The sequence below is a fragment of the Rattus rattus genome, chromosome 2, assembly GCF_011064425.1.
Source record: "Rattus rattus isolate New Zealand chromosome 2, Rrattus_CSIRO_v1, whole genome shotgun sequence".
NCBI classification, from domain to species: Eukaryota; Metazoa; Chordata; class Mammalia; order Rodentia; family Muridae; genus Rattus; species Rattus rattus.
In genome coordinates this window covers 45,308,971-45,328,662 of record NC_046155.1, presented here as the reverse complement: position 1 = coordinate 45,328,662, position 19,692 = coordinate 45,308,971, and the positions used below count along the sequence as shown (strand labels likewise).

The following is a 19,692-nucleotide window of genomic DNA, read 5'->3' as shown; positions in this document are numbered from 1 at the left end:
TGCGGAGACTGGAAACAAATGTAAGGCTAGCTGCTAAAGCAGGAGAGCATGTCTGTCCCCTCGCACAGCCGTGCAAGAAATGCAGTATAACGTATAGCCAAGTATGAAGGCTGTGGTGTCCATCTTACTCAGCTGAAATCTGTGATTAGAGGACACAAGAACTGGAACTCAGCTTATTCTCCACCAGACACAAGGAACAAGAATACACAAACTCGTTTTTCAAGGAAAGTGGCTATAACCTATTGCCTAATTTCCAGCCCGCAATGAGGTAGAAATCTCCAGCAGGTGAAGCCATGCATCAAGGTAGAAAGCCTAAAGTCCCCAACTAGACAGCCATGCACACGCTTTGGAAGAGGGGCAGCTACCCAGAGACCATGCTCCTGTGTAGGTCACGCACGTTACTCCCCTGCTGCTTCCGGTTTAGTGAGTTGTGAACCTTCATTTACCTGAGAAATGAAGACAGAAGGCAAATAGAGCCCTGGAGTGACACGTGTGATTCCCACTTAGAAGTCAGGAAAACGCTTTCTCAAGCCATTAAAGGGTGTGAGCTGCTAGGATGCAGTCAATGGTGCTCATTCCCAGTGCCCTCCTTTCAGCCAGCAGATCTACTGCCTAAACCAGTCAGATGCTTTAATAGGTTCCTAAGCCACTTGACAAGCTTGGACCAGTGAGTAAAGCAAGCCACTGTCGTCCTGGCCAATGGCTTATTCTTCTTGTCAGCTGGCAGAATGCCTACCCATCTCCTTTTTTATCATGTTAATTACATATCATAAGGAGCTTCATCGTGACCTTTTCACATGTGCGTGTAATGTGTTGTTTCCTTGATTATTTTTATATTTACTGCAGAACTCCTGATCCTCCTGCCTCTACCTGCCACGCTCTGGAGTCACAGACACCTAGTTTATGTGGTACTGGGGCTCCTTCCGTGCTGGCTAAGCATCGCCAACGTAGCCACATCCCCGACCTCGCACCCCATGTCCACATCCCTAGCCGCTCATCTTTGGTTTCCATGCGCTTTTTTCTTCATTATTCATCAAAATGCCTCTCCTACTAAGGTTTCCTTTTTTCCATTTAATTTTAAGAATGTACACACTTGCTTATTTATTTTGGTCTTTGATCTTGGGAAGAATCAAAGGCCACCGGGGCAGGAGTGTGCACTAGGGCACAGGTAGGAGTGCACAAGGCCTGAGGGTAAGGTAGAGGAGTGCCCAACAGGTCAGCTGAGGAAGTTTGTGATTAGATAGTTTCAAAGTGAAAAGGTTGAGAGGAATTCTTATTTGCGGTTTTATTTTGTTAAATGTTAATCAGCAGAGGCTCTGAGGCTTGTAATGCACCGCTGTTAACGGGCATCAAGGGAAATTGCTTTTTTTGTTGCTTTTGTTATTGAATTGTATGGGCTAAAGATTCATTGGCTCCATAAGGTAAGAAGTTTATTATTGCATGAAATGGGAGTGTGTGTGAAGTTGTAAAGGTGAAAAGAAAAGTTAGTGTAAAATTAAATAACTAAACCTCAGACAAACAATTTATCAACTGACACACACCATTCAGTCATGCCTTCCCCTATTCTCAGAGGCCAGTGTGTTGGAAGGTTTCTACTTTTAAGAGTGTTTAAAAGCATAGAATGTTTTTCCCACTTATAATCACCAGGTACCCAGGAATACACTCTGTAGTATATTGTATACTGTGTCACAGGATGGTCAAGGAAAGGAGAAATTGCTTAAAAGGAAAAACTAAACAAACAAAAAGCACAGATGAGGATTTAGCTTACTGGTAATCAGTGGCAAAACACACACACACACACACACACACACACACACACACTGTTATACAGAGACACACACATACACACAGATCCACCCATATTCAAACACAGAAACACATACACACACAAATACACCCATAGAGACACACACATACATACACACACAAAGACATACACATATATACAAACACACTCACATACAGACACATATACTCACAGAGACACATGCATACATACACAATCACACACACACACTCACACTCACACATACACACACTCTTCTAACCTACCCTTTGGGGCAAGTTAGTGAGATGGTATACAAGAAAACATGAAAAAACCAGTGCTTAACTCTTACAGCAAATCAGCAGAAGAGTGAGGATTTCCCCACTGCTGAGTGATATAACCTAAGGTCTCGCACATGCTAGGGGGATGCTTTACCGCTGAGATCCATCCCAATCCTGTATTTTTGAACCAGTCTCATTTACTCGGGCTGGCCTTAAAACCTTCAGCCTCAAATGGATGGAACTGGAAAATATCATCCTGAATGAGGTAACCCAATCACAGAAAAACACACATGGTATGCACTCATTGATAAGTGGCTATTAGCCCAAATGCTTGAATTGCCCTAGATGCACAGAACACATGAAACTCAAGACGGATAATCAAATTGCGAATGCTTCACTCCTTCTTTAAAAGGAGAACAAGAATACCCTTGGCAGGGAATAGGGAGGCAAAGTTTAAAACAGAGGCAGAAGGAACACCCATTCAGAGCCTGCCCCACATGTGGCCCATACATATACAGCCACCCAATTAGACAAGATGGATGAAGCAAAGAAGTGCAGGCCGACAGGAACCAGATGTAGATCTCTCCTGAGAGACACAGGCAGAATACAGCAAATACAGAGGCGAATGCCAGCAGCAAACCACTGAACTGAGAATAGGACCCTGTTGAAGGAATCAGAGAAAGAACTGAAGAGCTTGAAGGGCCTCGAGGCCCCATATGAACAACAATGCCAAGCAACCAGAGCTTCCAGGGACTAAGCCACTACCTAAAGACTATACATGGACTGACCCTGGGCTCCAACCTCATAGGTAGCAATGAATATCCTAGTAAGAGCACCAGTGGAAGGGGAAGCCCTGGGTCCTGCTAAGACTGAACCCCCGGTGTTGGGGGGAGGGCAGTAATGGGGGGAGGATGGGGAGGGGAACACCCATATAGAAAGGGAGGGGAGGGGGAGGGAGATGTTGGCCCGGAAACCGGGAAAGGGAATAACATTTGAAATGTAAATAAGGAAACGTAAATAAGAAATACTCAAGTTAATAAAGATGGAAAAAAAAACCTTCAGCCTCCTGAGTGCTAGGATTATAGGTGCGTGCCTCAGGGCTCAGTGAGGAATCAGGATTTCACCTGGGGCCTTCTTTCTCTAAAGTCCTTGGGATTGTTTTTCGTTTTCATTATGTGTTGTTCATGGAAACAGTGTTATTCTACCTAGGCCTCCAGGGAAAAATAAGATTCAGATTTTTTAGTAGTGAAGAGAAATAGCATTACATATGACCAAAACCCAGTAAACAAAATGGAGACCTTTTCCCTGATCACCACAGTTGAAATTAAGGATTATACCTCTTCTGAAGGTGGAGCTTCAAGTTGCAACCTCTTAGCATGGTCAGGCAGTCACCTGCATAAGACTGGCGTTTGCTTTTTGCTGCCACACCTGCCCGAAGGGTTCACATAGCTGCTCTGGGAGGCTGCCTGATTGCTCCAGGGAACTCAGGAACGGAAACAGTTGTGCTCTTCTGGGCTGCTGGATGAAAACCATGACTTATTTGTTGTCTCATAGAAGACTTGTGTATGTTTCATCCGTGTGATATATCTTAGACCTGGGAATTGCATCTGGGGAAGAGTTGCACTGGATTCATAATGGACGTGAGGAACAATCTGCATTGTCTCTGTGTACTATGTTGTCTACAATTTTGTATTTTTATTTGTGTATGTTGACATAATGGATTTTATTATGATATTTTCACACGTGTATTTGATGTATTTTAGTAATACCCATGCCGCAGTTACCTTATCTTGCCCTGCTTTCACTCCCATGGATCCTTTCTACCCTAATGACCTTTTTTGGTATGTGTAACCCCATCGAGTTTAGTTAGGCTGCTCACATAGACACAGGTGAAGGTAATTTTATAGGATCATGGGCTCCTAACCAGTGAATACACTACTGAAGAAATGTTTCTCCCTCCTCATCAACTCCTCTCCACTATATATGTTTTAATATTTTTTTCTAATTCCTTGAGAATTTTATAGTACACTTCAATCATATTTACCCCCCAACTCTCCTCTCTAACTTTTCCCAGATCCACATCGCCTTCCTAATACACATCCCTTCCTAATACACCTCTATCTTTGAGTTGGGGTATAATGCTCTTTTTTTTTTTTCCGGAGCTGAGGACTGAACCCAGGGCCTTGCGCTTGCTAGGCAAGCGCTCTACCACTGAGCTAAATCCCCAACCCCTCTTTTTGATTTTTTTAATAACCCATTGACTACAATTTGTGCTGCCCATATACTCCTGGGTGTGAGGCCATCACCAAAGTGTGGTCAAGTTACCAGGAGCCACATCCTTAAATAAAACCCTCCCTTTTCCAGAAACCATCCTCTGTTCAACTCCGCAGGCAGGAGTGGGGGATTGTGCTGAAATGCGGAGCGGCTGGATTTTGTTCAGCAACTCTGGCTGCTGGGACCTCGTGGCTGATAGGATTCAGAAGATAGTATTTTGCTCTCTTCTCCGTGACCTCTGTGGAGTCTTCCCATCCGTCTTCGACAATGATCCTTGAACCTAATGCAGGGGGTGTGATATAGATGTGTCCCATAAATGGCTGAGCACTCTGCTGACCCTGATTCTCTGTGCTTGACCTAGTGTGAGTTTCTTCTCTGAGGAGGTCTGAGAGCTACACTAATCCGTGGTTGAGACCTACAGATTTGTAGGGCAGCTTGACATTTTCATTGAGCTAAACAGTAGTAGTAGTAGTAGTAGTAGTAGTAGTAGTAGTAGTAGTAGTAGTAGTAGTAGGCTCATCCCTGGGTCTTCTGAGCTCTTCAACCTTGGCTCTTGATTTACAGAACTAGACATGTGTTTCCATCTGTGCAGCAGGCCTTTATAACCAAGCAGAAAGTAGTTAGTTACCCACCCTTCCCGTTCACGACACTATTGTACCCATGGGAACCTAAATTTTTAAAACATGATCTCCTCTCACTGAATCTGGAGTTCATTATGTTTCACTACACTGGCTGGCTACCCAGCCCTCTGTCTCTGCATGAACACACACACACACACACTATCTGGGGACTCAGGCACATGACTGTGCTCAACTTTTATATTGGTGCTGGGGCTCTGAACTCAGGTTCTCATGTTTGCTTAACACACACTTTTTCTCCAGGCCCTCAGAGATTTTTTTTGAAAGGTGAATTTAACCAGATGTGGTGACTTTAAATGTGATCAAGTGATTGATTTTGTAATTTAGATTATGGTTTGGGACTAATACTAACTAATACTAACAAGCATAAAGACTGAATGTCAGCTTTGGCAAAGCTTAGCTTCCTCAGAGACTGTATTTTGTCTACATGTTGGTCCAGCTTCAGAGTACCCACCCGTACGCCTCCTTCTAATTGGAACACCGTGGCCCCCTAGTGGACACCTCCAGGACCTTTTTCATCCATGCTAGGTTTTTGTTTTTATAGTTCTCCTCTGTAGCTCATTTCCATATCAGAGGCATCTGATTCTACTCTTCAGTGGGTTGTTAAATCCTCCCCACTTCATATCATTTATAACTCATGCTTAGGAAGAGGACAGTTGTCCTTGTCCTCATGTTGTCATTAACACTATGGTTTGAAGCAACTTGGAGAGAAAAGGGTTTATTTCATCTCATAGCTCCTAGGTCACTCCCTCAGAACAGAGTCAGAGTGGGAACTCAAGACAGGAACCTGAGGCAGGAGCTGCAACAGACCGTGGAGGGTGCTGCTTACTGACTTTCTTCTCACTGCTTACACTCACACTCTCTCTCTCTCTCTCTCTCTCTCTCTCTCTCTCTCTCTCTCTCTCTCTCTCGTGTGTATGTGTGTGTGCGCTCACATACACATGCGCTTGCCTACATGTATGTACCAAGCACGTGCAGTGTCCTTGGGGGCCTGAAGAGGGTGTCAGATCCCTTAAAATTGGAGTTAGAGACAGTTGTGAGGTAACCAGTGTGCCTGCTAGGAGCTCACCCGGGTTCTTTGTAAGAACAAGCAATCGATCTTGACCATTGAGGCATCTCTCTGGTCCTTCAGCAAGTTTTCTTACCCTGTCCAGGACCACCTGTCCAGGAGTGGCATTGCTCTCCCACATCAATAATCATTAATCAAAGAGATTTCCTTAAGGATTGCCTAGAGGCCAGTGTGATGGAGGCATTTCTTGATTGACACTGTGGCTTATGTCAAGTTGACACAGATAAACCCAAGGCTACTCCTAGTTATTAACTGGATTATCATTGGCTTCCATCTGGGACCATAGTAATGTTAATTCTTTATTTCAGAGCCATCGTCAGTCACTTTACTCCCAAAATTGAGTCCTATGCTGCTGTGAACCACATCTCTCAACTCTCAGAGGAACAGGTAAGTCACTGCTCTCCCCACATTGACCTCATGGTGAGGAGGATCTCATGGCTCTTTTTTTTTTTTTTTTCTAGTAATGGGACTCTGTTACTGAGCTTTGAGCAAGGGTAGTGGTGGGGTGGTAAAACCAGGCTGGTGGGAAGAGTTAGTGCAAGATTGCTTGCTGGTTCTTTAAAACCATTAATACCTCCTTCACTGGTGCCATCTGAAGGGTTTAATTGTATCAAGCATGAGGTGAAACTTGATGCATTACTGTCTTAGAGCAGGTGATGAGGCCTTCACTGTTAAGCTCTCAGTCACAGTGATTTTGATTCTGAAAGTCAGAAAAGTCAACATCATGGTGCATACCTGTAATCCCAGCACCTGGAAGCAGGAGTAGAGTTATCCTTAGTTACACAGTGAGGCAGCCACAGTCTGCGCTGCACACCACCCTGTCTTAAAACGCCAACAAATCAAAAAAAAAAAAAAAGTAATGCATGATAAGTTAGGAATGAACAGAAAGCACAAGCTTTAATTGAGGGCTTGTTTTCTTTAGTGGCTGTGCTCTCTTTGCCTGAGCAGTTATTTCCAGGCAGGGTTTTCTGTGCTAGCAACTGAGTTGAGGATGCAGATAGCCCTGCACGTTTGTTTGGCCTCATTTCCTCTTCTCAGCTAGCACTTGTGCTGGGTTCTACACCATGTAAAAGTACAGATGGATTCAGCATGGCATGGAGTTGAACCTACTGTTTCATCTGAGCTCTCTCTCTCTCTCTCTCTCTCTCTCTCTCTGTCTCTCTCTCTCTCTCTCTCTCTCTGGGTAAGAATCTTTATTAATAGCTTGATAAGTATATAAAACTGCTTGATAACTTTATATAAAACTGCTGCTAAAAGAAAAAGAAGACGTAAAACCAGGCTCACATGCCTATGTTGGCTGCAAGAATTTAGCTCGTGTATATGGCCAAACTCCCTGTGTAGCTGAGGATGACCTTTCACTCCTGGCCTCCTGCCTTTACCTTGCTCTTTCATTGGAGGCTTTCGAGTCTTGTGTCAAAAGCACAAACTGAGTTGCTGAGGGGATGGCTTATTTGGGTGAAGTGCTTGCTGTTCAAGCAAGGGAGCCCAAGCTCAGTCCCCCAGCACACACAAAAAAGCTAGGTGTGCCTGTAATTCCAACATGAAAAAGGCAGAGGTGGGCGGATTCCTAGAGCTTACTAGCTAGCCCGTCTAATTGACAGGTGACCTCTAAGCTCAGTGAGAGACCCCAGCACACACACACAGAAGGTAGAAAGCAGTTGAAGACACAGGTTGTGAACCTGTCCTCCACACATGCTCACTTGCACACACCCACACTACATACATACATACATACATACATACATACATACATACATACATACACACATACACACATACATACACACATACATGGATGCATACGTACCTGAATCTCCTTTCTTGCATGTCATCCTTCTTCTGAGTTGGAAAAGCCAAGGGATGAATCCCAAACCTCGTATGTTCTGGTCTCCTTTTCTTGCCAGTGCATCCTTGTAGCTCTTGTGAGTTTTCTAAGGAACAGGACCAGCCAGCAAGTGTGTGACCATGTGTTCCAGCGTTCTTGGAGGTACTCGTTTCTCCCAGCGAGGCAGCAGGCAAGCTTTTTTCTAACAGAGCCTTCTCAGTACTCCCCCCAGCGGCTCTTTCTGCAGCCAGATGGATGGAGCTCTATTAATCTGTCAGTTGTTTCCTATTCAATATTTGTTCTCTTTTGTGAAGCCAGCTGTGTGGCTCCATCCTCACACTTAAAGCTGCCTTTATAAATGGCTAACATTTTCTTTTTCCCCTCTGCCTGTGGAGCAGAGCAGACTCCTGTTCCTTTGATACTGGAGCTATCCGTGTGTCATTTTTATACAGAACGTCTGTGTATTATGTTCTGTATGTTAAGGGAACAAGATGGTCCTCCTACCACTCTAAGCTTTGGGTAGCCTGAAAGCCATGCACAGCAGCCTGGGAAGGACAGCTGACATTTTTCTCTAGAAGTAGCAGCCACCAACCAATAATAATTTAAAACAAAAACAAACAAACAAAAAACAAAACCATGTGGTGCATGAGAAAGTCAGAAAGGGGAAGACTGACAAGCTGTATCCTCATGCCCTTTCACCTCCATTCAGAGTTGAAAGTGATGAGGAAAGTGTTCCTTGAGCCAGCAGAGAGGTGGCTCCTAGGGAAAGGAGCTGAGCTGATTCAGTAGCAGGGAAGAGGGCTGGGGATAGTGTGCTTGTGATGCTCGTCTGACATGTGTGATGTGCTGTTTCATTCCCAGCACCACAAAGAGAAGGGGTCCTCAGTGGTCCGTTTGCTTTGTAGCAGTTACATGCCTGTGACAGTACAGAGGGCGATGAGACTCATTGGTGAAAAGCCCAAGTGTAATCTCTGCAGCCCTGGTTATTATGCGCTCATTTCCTCTCACAGAGCACTGTTACCCCAGGACCCTGATCGCAGAATAGAGTTTCTCTTCCCCAACTGCCTCAGAAGGCTGCTCAGTAATGGCGCTCTCCCCCTCTCCCCCTCCCCTTCCTCTCCCTTCCCCCTCTCCCTGTCTGTAACAGCAAATGCACTTGTTTTTATCAGGTTAGAAGCATCTGACTGCCTTGTCTGTCTCCAACATGTGGAGTACTTCTCTCCCTTTACTTATGAACATTAATACTAATGTCAGAAAGTCAAGAGGATTTACACTTCCCAAAGAGCTGGCTTTGACAGCAGTAAGGCCCTGCAGCTGTTAGCAGCTATGTTAGTAGGGAGGGAAAAGAAAAAAGAGCTAAACAAAACAGGATTTTAATCTCTAGCACATTCTAAAGTCCTTCTAAGAGAAAGCCTAAAGCCTGTTAATAGGCATTCCCGGGAGTTATAGCATCAGTAAGTTAGACGGACAGGACAGGCTCTTTGTTAGCTCTGCCTTCCAGCCTTCCATTTTGTTCTAGAAAAGATTTGTGAATCCTTTTTTGGGGAGTGGAGGGCTTCGAGACAAGGTTTTTCTGTGTAACAGTCTTGGTTGTCCTGTAATTCGATTTGTAGACCAGGCTGGCCTCACAGATATTGGCCTGCCTCTGCCTCTGGAATGCTGGGATGGATCTTTTTTTTTTTTTTTTCTTCCTTTTTTAAAGACAGGGTTAGCCTGGACTAACCTGGAATTCACTGTGTAGCCCAGGCTGTCCTTCAGCTCATAGAATCTTCTTGCTTCAGCCTCCCAGGTGCTGGTATTAAACCAGGAGGCCACCATGGTTACCTAGGTTTGTGAGGATTTTGGGAGATTTATTTATTTTGTAAGTTTAAATGTTTTGAACATACTAGGCATTGTTGTAATCCCTGCTGGATATAGTGGTGTCCTCCTTTAATACCAGAGGCAGGCAGATCTCTGAGTTTAAGGCCAGCCTGGTCTACATAATGGAATCTAGGACAGCCATTGCCACATAAGACCCTATCTCAAACAAAAGAAACAAAAGGGAGTGCACCATCAATAGTGAAACTAAGAGGTATGGTTATTTCTAGAACAGTTGGAGAAAAATTGCTCTTCAGGCTAATTGTCTACCCTCGGCTGGGATTTAGCTCCTGTCTCTCTCCAGGGTAGCTCGGTAGCAAACATTCGTGCCTACCTAGTAGAACCATTTGCTGTACTGGGAAACTTGATCACCAAGAAGTAAGAATCTTTTAAAAGATGATGTCACTGTTCCTCTTGCCTGTAATCCCAGCATGCAGGATGGCTGCGCGAGGTCAGCTCAGGCTGTAGAGTGAGTCGCTGTCAAAATGCATGTCAGCAAAAGAACTTCTGACTTCATGAGGTTTCTGTTGGCTTTCCTTGGTGTTCATTTCTAGAACTCCATCCTTTTAAAAGGATGCAAAAGGAGCAGCTTCAGACATTGCCCTTTAAGTCATTGTGAGTTGTCTTCCCTGACTACCGCCCTGGCCCAGTTTTCATTCCCATAAGGTAGTTGAGCTAAACAGCCTGTTTCCTTGAAACATTTCAGTGACTGCTCTATCTGTACTAAATAAATGTGGGCTGAAGGCACGTAATGGTGTGACCCAGGGGTTCACACACTTAGTTAAGCAAGTGTTCTGCCATTGAGCTGTGACCCCAACCCCCCTTGCTAGTTTTTATCTTCATAGGGTCTTACTAATTTGCTTACACTGTTCTTTAACTTGCTGTGTAGCCCACAAGCTGCAGGCCTCCTGGTGCCTGGGAATGCATCGTGCAGCAGATCCCACTTGGTGTTTAAGAAAAATCTTTGGGGCCTTGGGAGCTGGCTCAGCAGTTAAGAGCACTGGCTGCTCTTCCAGAGGTCCCAGTGTTAACACCTACACTGTAGGTGTTGTCACAACTTCTGTAACTCCAGTTCAAGGGGATCCCGTACCTGTTTCTGGCCTCTGTGAGTAGCAGGCTTGCATGTGGTCCATCCATGCAGGCAAACACCCACACATATGAAAGAAGATAATTCCAGAGAGAGAGATGGCAGCCGACGGTGTAAGCAAGGAATCTGCAGTTGTGCTCCTAAAACAGGGAGAAAAGGCCAGCTCAACTTAACTCAGAAGAGGAAGGATATGCTTAGTTAACAGAGAGACATAAATTGTAAAGGATACTCAAAACTAGGACCTGAACAAGTCAGGAAGAATGGAGAATTCCAGAGTTTTTGAATGTCATGTCCTTGGGTCACAAAATAGTCTGAAGCTTGGTGGAATGTAATGGCACACATCTCTAATTCCAGCACTTGGGAGGCAGAGGCAGGCAGAGCTCTGTGAGTTTAAGGCCAGCCTGATTTTCCCCCCCATACCACCCCCAGAATAATAATTTGGGGGGTTTTCTTCACCCCCTTGCTATCCTAATCTAACCCAGTTAGTCTGCCTACCACCTAGCCACGTGGTCCTTTACCTCTAATCTGAGTCATGTCCATACTCTTTCTGTTCCGTGTGTCCTCATGGAGACTCCTCATGGTGCGTCACTGGCCTCCTGGCCACTTTCTTCTCCTCCTGGTCCCTCCACTTGGCCTCTCCACACCTTCTTCCCTTCCCCACCCCCCTTCCACTCTGGTCTCTTTGGTACTCTCAGATGTCCTGGCTTCTCTGTGCTCTCCTGCCCAGCCATAGGCTGATCGCTCTTTATTAACCAATCAGACATAATAGGAACATTCTTTACACAGCATAGATACAGGAGATGGCTCAGTAATTGTGACAAAGCCAGCATCTAGACCGTAACCAGAACTCTGGGCACAGAAATCAGCATCTGAATACACAGTACACAAGATTCTCCCCACCTTTTTTTCTTTAACAGACAATGTTTAAAATGTAGGACGTAACTATATAACTCTGGCTGGTTTGACTTACAGAGATCCACCTGCCTCTGCCTCCCGAATGCTGTAGTTACATGTATGCACCATCATACCCAGAGTCTCTTCCTGATTACTTGGTTTTTTTTGTTTGTTTTGTTTTTTTTTTGGTTCTTTTTTTTTTTTTTTTCGGAGCTGGGGACCGAACCCAGGGCCTTGCGCTTCCTAGGCAAGCGCTCTACCACTGAGCTAAATCCCCAACCCTGATTACTTGTTTTTAATTTGATCACAAACACTTATTAAGGGTCTAACGATGCCAGGCATATGGTGAGGCCTGATGGAAAAGCCTTTTTTTTAAATTGCAGTTAATAATATTTGCCATACTAACCATTTCTCAGGGCATGAAGCAGTACACTTAATACCACGTACACTGCTGTGCCACAGATCTCTAAGCCATTTCCATCCTGCAGAACTGAAGCTCTGTCCTCTGAACAACTCCCTGTTCCTCTCCGCCTGCTGCCTTGGCAACCACCATCCTACTTTCTGTTTCTAAGGGTAGAGAACCTATCTTGAAGCTTTACTTTCACCCCAGTGGCCTGGAGCTTGCTAAAAATTCCTCTGCATACAAAGTTATAGATTTTCTGAGACAATCTTAAGGTTTGGGATATAGCTCAACCCTGTGGGTCTTTGCCCAGCATACCGGAGACTCCTGGTTTAATTTCCCAGCACACCCTCCAAAGAAAGGACTCTTGGGAGAAAGATATTCTGCTGGGACCCACAGTGTTATGGCCCTAGGCTGATACAGTCAGATCCCTAGTTTTCTATGATAGGAATTGTTACTGTTTTTAATATTATGACATAATCAAAATCAGTTTGTCATTTTAGATTTATTTACTTTTTTTTTAGTGTGTTTTAGTGCATATACGTCTGTTCAACACATCCCTACCTTGTTTTTTAAGAAAGGTTTCATATAGACCAGGTTAGCCCAAAACTAACTTCCTTGTAACTGAAAATGACCTTGAGTTTATAAAAGTCTCTGTCTCCAACTTCCCAAACTCTGGGATTGTAGGTGTGAGACAGCTGTGTTAGCAAATCTTTGCCGAGGTTTGGATTCCTGTCTACTCTCCCTAGAGCTTTGGATTTTGGATCCAAAGGAGGCCTCTATGCAGTTTTACATGTATGGATGCACATACTACATAGTGCATAGTGTGTGTGTGTGTGTGTGTGTGTGTGTGTGTGTCTGTCTGTCTGTCTGTCTGTGCATGTGCGCGCGTGTGTGCACGCTCAGAGTTTGTTCCTTCCTTCTACCATGTAGGCTTTAAGGATTCCGGTGGCCAGGCTAGGCAGCAGATGTTTATATTGGCTGAACCATCTTGACAGCCCTCAAGACATTTTTTTTAAAGTATTATTACAAGCAGAGTAGTGTGGAAAGCTGTAAGTATTACTTTAGTAAAGTTTCTAAATACATTTGACTTCTCCTGCTCCTAAGAGCCATTACAGATGACTGCTGAAGGGAGGAGAGACGGCTTATCATAAGAGCACTGGCCGCTGCTGCAGATCAGGACGCGGTTCTCAGAACCCACGTGGGGCAGCTCACAGCCACCTGTAACGTCACCTTCGGGTATCCAGTACCCTGTTCTGGTTCCACAGACACCAACATGTGCATGATACACTTATATACTTGAAGATACTCACAGGTAGACATACAGTAAAAATAAATCTTAAAAACTACAAATGACTGCTAGATATTTAGAAATCCAAATGATACCTAGCCTTTTTTTTTTTTTTAACTTTCTTGTTATTTGGATTTTTTGTTCTGTTCTGTGCTGTTTTGTTTTTTTGAGGCAATCTGGAACTCCCCATGTAGCCCAGGCTGGTCTCTAACTAGTGCCTTAGCCTTCTGGGTGCTAGAATTAGAAGTTTGAGCCACCAGGCCCAGCCTGGTTTATTTCCAGTGAAAACTGAACTGTAATAAGAGGGGAGCCCCACTTTTGTGTGGCTCTGCGTCTCGAGGAGCCCGAGTAGAGTACTTTGTGTGAGAGAACTTGGTAGAAAGCCCTAAGAACTCACAGGCCTCTGAGGAGAACCAAGCCTCATGTTTCTTTCATCTTCAGCGTTCTCCCCGCTTGGTGCACTGCGTGAGTGTGGAGCAGCTTCTGTGGATGTGAGCAGCAGAAAGGGCTGATTTGTGTGTTTTGGTGTGAAGCTCCCACCATGGGTTCAAGATGAAGCCGATTGTCCTATCAGGAGTTTCTAAGCAGGAAGTTCTTATGGTTCACTTTCCTCATGGGAGCCACCTCTATAACAATTCTCCCCAGCCAGGCACGGTTGAGTTCACCTTTAATCTCAGCACTGGGAGGCAGAGGCAGGAGGCCAGCCTGGTCTACCTACAGGGTTCCAGAATGGGCAGTGTTACATAGAGACTTTGTCTCTCCCACAACTAAAGTAAACTAAATAATGTCCCAGGCCACGTTTGCATTTTAAACATGGTGGTTTTAGACTCTGAACAGCAGGCTCCCGGTGCCCCGTGCTGTTTTCTCCTCTTAGAGCAAGGCAGCCTTGGCAGAAAGATACATGCTCAAGATTTAAGGTTTAAGACTCCCACAGTAGCCGTGACTCGCTTCCTGTACTTGACAGTGAGCTTTTCTACAACGGCTTATAGCAGTGTCCGCCTCTCTGTAGCCATGAGTGACTGTTGCTGTGAGAACTCTGGCTGAGTGAGACATGTGACCCCAACTCTAGCTGCTGTCCCACCCTGCCTGCCTTGCTGTCTTTATTTGTGTTCTGGCATTTCAGTTGACTCGTTGGGTGGAAAAACACTTCAATGGAGCTGTTAGTTCACTGAATTCATTCCCTTAAACAAGAAAGACACAAAGTCAGAGGGAAAGGTGGCTCCTGCGTGCTGCTTACATACCATAGGCATAAGAAGCCCCCCAGAAGATTGTCTTAGTTTGACCAGTGAGTTGACTATACCATCAGTGGCCTGTGTAGGAGAGAAAGTGTCTTGGATTTAATACAGATGCAAAAACACACAAGGACGGGGACACTTTGTAATTATTGAGGGAGCACTTTTGTACGGGTTATTTACTTTAATCTTATGTCAGGTTTTGGGGATAAATATAATTATTATTATTTTTTCTTTTTTTCGGAGTTGGGGACGGAACCCAGGGCCTTGCGCTATAATTATTATTTTATAGGTGAAAACACTACAAAGAACTGATTTGTTCAGGGCTACAAATGTAGCTAGGCTGGACTTTCTCCAGAATCTAAGCCTCTCTGTTTTGTCAGGCTGAGGCATGTATGACAACTTGAGTCTGTCAGATAGGTTGAAGGAATAGGTAAGCTGGGGTTATGAAGGAGCAAGAAGCAGGAGAGTGGCAGTGATGGGCCTGTTCCTGGGAGGTAGCCAGAAGTCTTAGACAGAAGGCATTTAGCTGAGGATGCAAAGTACCAGTCCATGCTAGAGGGGTTGCTTACAGATATATCCACATAGAGGGTCCTAATGTGGTGTGACAACTTCATAAATGGAATGTGCCCCTTTATTCCAAACAGGTATCCTAGGAAGACTTTTCTCCAAATAAAGGGGTGTCATGGTGACCTTTTAGAAACATTTTTATTTACACAGTAGATTTTTTTTTATATATTTCCACTTTTTTCACATTAAAGTTTAATTACCCCTGTGGGAATTCACTTTGTACTAAGGATGACCTTGAACGTCCGATCTTTCTGCCCTGCTTTGCTGAGTGCTCTAACTACATGGCATGTGGTACCTACCGTGCCTCCTTTACATGGTACTAGGAGTCCAACCCAGGGCTTTTTACATGCTGGCCAATCAGTCTACAAGCTAAGTCTGTCCAGCCTCTTAACTGCTGTAGTGAGTCTGTTTATTCCAGTTTAGTTGTTGCACAGCCAGGCAACAACTGTGTGGTGGAGGCCATGCCCTGGTGCAGCATTTGTTCTTTGTGTCTGCTGCTGTCACTGCAGGAGAACTTGGAAATGGCCACCACATGAATGTCTGCTCTTTCTCAGTGTGGCAGCTATGAAGCCACTTTGTCAGTGTGAGGCAGGAAGTGCTAGAGGATGGCAGTAGGCACTGAGGACCTTGTTATCCTCAGAGTTGCAGCCGAGTAGTGCTGCTTCCTTCACTTGCAGGAGGAAGTGCTCTGGGTGTAGTGGGGATGCTCAGGAACACTTCTCTCTTCACACCACTTCCTTCATTTGATTTTGGGAAGATTTTGGGAAGAGATCTCCACTGCCATCTCTTCTAGGAAGGTCTTGAGAGCTCCGGGAGGTGTGTGAAGAGCCTGGCTTGCCCCTGTGACAGTGGCCGAGGCTAGAAGTACCTTATGCAGAGCTGTATCTCGGTTGTGTCACTCTTTCTTTGTGTGTGTGAGCGTTTGACTGAGCACCATGGATATTGGTGTTGACTATGGAATCCAGAAGAGGATGAGAGATCCTTGGAACTGGAGTTACAAATGGTTTTTGACCCACCATTCAGGTGCTGGGGAGTAAACCTAGGTCCTCTGCAAGAGCGACCAAGTGCTCTTAAATGCTGAGCCAGCCCTCCAGCTTGAAATAGTTTTTGGGAACCATAACAGTATTTCAATTTTTCATAACAGTTGTGACCATGTGATAATTGCAATCTGAAAAAGAACCCACTCAGCTAAAAGGGGACACTGAGCATAGCTCACAAACGGAAATGTTAGGGGTGGGAAGTAAGCGAGGCCCTGACACGGAGGCAGAGACGTGAGTTAGGGTCAGAAAGGCTGGCCTCAAAACTTATCACCAAGGCTGGCCTTGAAATCCTGCCTAATCCTCCTGCTTCCACCTCCCAAGGGCTAGGATTGGAAACTGCTGTGCACCACTGGCAACAGATGACAGTTTCTTCAGCTGAGTTGAACTCTCTGAGAGTCTCTGTTTCCAAGGAAAGAGACCTCAGGTAGGGAGTTCAGACACGTTGGGGCAGCATGTAAAGAAGGCCTATGGAGGTCTTGTGTCTCCTCCATTCCTGTTACCTTGGCACCTGTAGACGTGATTAGGTGCCTTGCTTACACAGTGTATGGGTCTGAATGTGTTGGACATGTAATTAGTGCAAAGAAAAGCTTCACAGGGCTGTCTGTGGTTTCAGCCAAATAAAGGGAGGTGGGGTGACTGCCCAGGGAAATTAAGGAAAGTCACTGTCACCAATCCTTTACCCAAGTGGCAGCCTCTTACTAATCTCCCACTGTGAGGTTCATTATCTGGTCCACCTTGCTGAAGGGCAGATACAGCCTGTCAAATCAATAAGTCTCAAGGCACTAGAAAGCCCTTTGGTAGCAGCCTTGAAAGGCATAGACCAACTATGAGACCTGGACAGCTTAAATTGGTTTTAAAATTGAGTTTGTTCCTGAAGTACAGGAGATGAAAACAGAGAGGGAGGAAGGAAAGCAAACAGCAAACTTGTGCATATTGTATGCAGGCGGCCATAGCAGAAGCTGTTCCCTTTCAAACAGAGCGCTTCTCAGAAAGCCAAGAGGTTGGTCTCCACCCTTAGAAGCCCTGTTTCCCAGCAAGTCATATGAAATGGTAGTGCCCTAGGAGAAAAGCAAGGTGTCTCGGTAGAAAGTCACTTAAAGTACCCAGAGGAAGGACAGATTCTCAGCGACAGTCTGGTTGTGTGCTGTTTGGCTCTTGGCTTTGGGTTTGTGTGTGTGTATGTGTGTGTGTGTGTGTGTGTGTGTGTGTGTGTGTGTGTGTGTGTGTTCATCTCTGTTCCTTTCTTTCCTTTGCAGTCATTTTGAGCTAAGGTACTCTGAAAAAGAACAAGTTCTTAGCTCTAAAGGAAACTCTCAAGAACTGCTTTGGTCTGAGAATTCCCTGTTTCAGAGTGTCTTTGGTACAAGACAGGAACTATGTGCCTGCCTAGGCTGACTCTCCCCAGCTCTTCTGTGCAAACAGTACAGAAGTACTTGCTGTACCAATCTAGGAGCCACACACACTCCAAAACTGCGTCTGCCCAAGAAGCACAGTGCACAGCACAGCTGGCTTTGGATATTTATCTTTGGAGATGAGAACTCAACAGGTAGACACCAGCTTTTTTTTTTTTTGGTTCTTTTTTTTTTTTTTTTCCGGAGCTGGGGACTGAACCCAGGGCCTTGCGCTTCCTAGGCAAGCGCTCTCCCACTGAGCTAAATCCCCAACCCCTAGACACCAGCTTTAAACTGGTTGTGATCCCTCTGCATCCTCTTCCTGAGTGCTGTGCGTACAGACATGTGCCACCATGCCCAGCTTAAGACACCCCTCCTTCATTCCTGTAATACCAGTGAGGCAGAGGCAAGAGGATCAGGAGTTCAAGGTCACTGTTTGCTACATAACAAGTTCAAGGACATCCTGTATAAATCTTTACCTATTCCCAGGCACAAAAGTTTTCAACTTTTATTTTCCCTCTATAATTTTCTTAAATTACATTTGTTTAGGCAGGCAGTGGTGATGAATGCCTTTAATCCCAGTGTAGCTGGTCTTTGCCACTTTGTGGGTTCTTCTTTATCCTACCCTTTATCTCTCCCCATCCCCTGGTTTCACCCCCCTCTCACTAAATAGAGAAAGGATAGAGGAGAGACAGACAGACAGGCAGGCAGGCAGACAGACAGATCCTTGTATCTAATGTCTTTCTCCTTGTTTCTTCTTTGATCATGGCTAGTAGCAAACTCCAACTAATCTCCCTGAGCGACCATCATCCACCTTGGGGCCCTCATTTATCCCCTCTGAAAAGTTCCCAGATTTCCAAACAGCGCATAATCACAGAAATGATCTGCAGCCGGCGAAACCACACCTCTGTTAGAGCACAGAGTAAATCATAGTTAGCTGTCGCAGACAGTCGGAAACAGCCTGATATCCCCACACCTGGAATTAAAATAAAACATATTCTTAAAATATTTCTGTTTTGTTTTTTTTTTTTAAAGAAAGCAAAATCCCAGAATTATCAATACATTCCCTCCATGCTAAGCCATTAGTCATGCTGTGTGTAGTGGTAAATTACAAACAGATATTTTCAATGAACTAAGCACTTTTCAGGAGAGTGGGCTAGGTCTTCAGGAGACCTCTGCTGCTCAGTTCTGTTCTGTGTCTGTTTTGATGTGTCCACAGCTTCTCATTTCCTGTGGCTATAAAAGCAAATCTGTGTCCCCAACACAAAACTCACACTGGCTTTCATTCAGCTAACACATCCTTACAATATATATAGGCTGATTTATTTCCACAGTTTTTTTCTGTAACCCAGTGTCTCTCGATGCTGTTGTTCCTTTCTCATTAACAGTCAGAAAATTTAAAGTTAACACAGCACTACTGATTCTATGTCTGGGATTTTTATTTTTCTCCCTTGTAGCATGATACTCCCTGACTGAGATGGATAGTAATTTTTGCTCTGAGCCCGGAGCCAGGCCCCCAAGGCCGTTTCCTGAGAGTAAGAAGTTACCTTGAATCTTTTGGATCTGATTCCTGAACCCAGTTCGACGTTTTTCATATCGCATACACACCCTGGGAAGCCTAGGCCTTCTTTCTGTGTGAGATTTAGGAAAGTCATGGAACCTAAAGCCAGCTTGTTCACTTTTCCAGTCCAGTGCTGCTTCTTGCACTTAACAGTTTGGTCACAGTCTCTTTGCAGATGACCATGTTTCCCTCAATTGAAGCACCAGGCATTTTGGTATCAGAGACCTCGAGCCTTACCTTGGCCTATTATATTAGCATGGTGTACATTGGAACCAACATCAGTGGCACAATTCATCTTTGGCATTGTTCATACTTTTCATGGTCCAGTAGCCTTTTACATTTGGTATTTGCATTTTCATACACTAAGGTCTCTATCAACACCTGTCTTGCATCAGGGTCTGATATGGCTTTGTTCACAGCTGAGATTAATCATCGTTACAAATCAGTGAAGGCTTCTCCAGAGCCTTGTCTAATCTTTGTAAATGAGGTGGACTTTTTTCCAAACTCTTAAAGCTAC

General features: G+C 44.8%; 1 protein-coding gene across 1 annotated transcript in view; it reads left to right on the top strand.

Moving 5' to 3' along the window:
* Armh3 (armadillo like helical domain containing 3) overlaps positions 1 to 19,692 on the top strand; it is a 181,884-nt gene that overhangs the window by 145,041 nt on the left and 17,151 nt on the right. Inside the window, exon 24 of the mRNA XM_032892086.1 lies at positions 6,336 to 6,414. Coding sequence (XP_032747977.1) covers positions 6,336 to 6,414 — 79 coding nt within the window. The remainder of the gene's footprint in view (positions 1 to 6,335; positions 6,415 to 19,692) is intronic.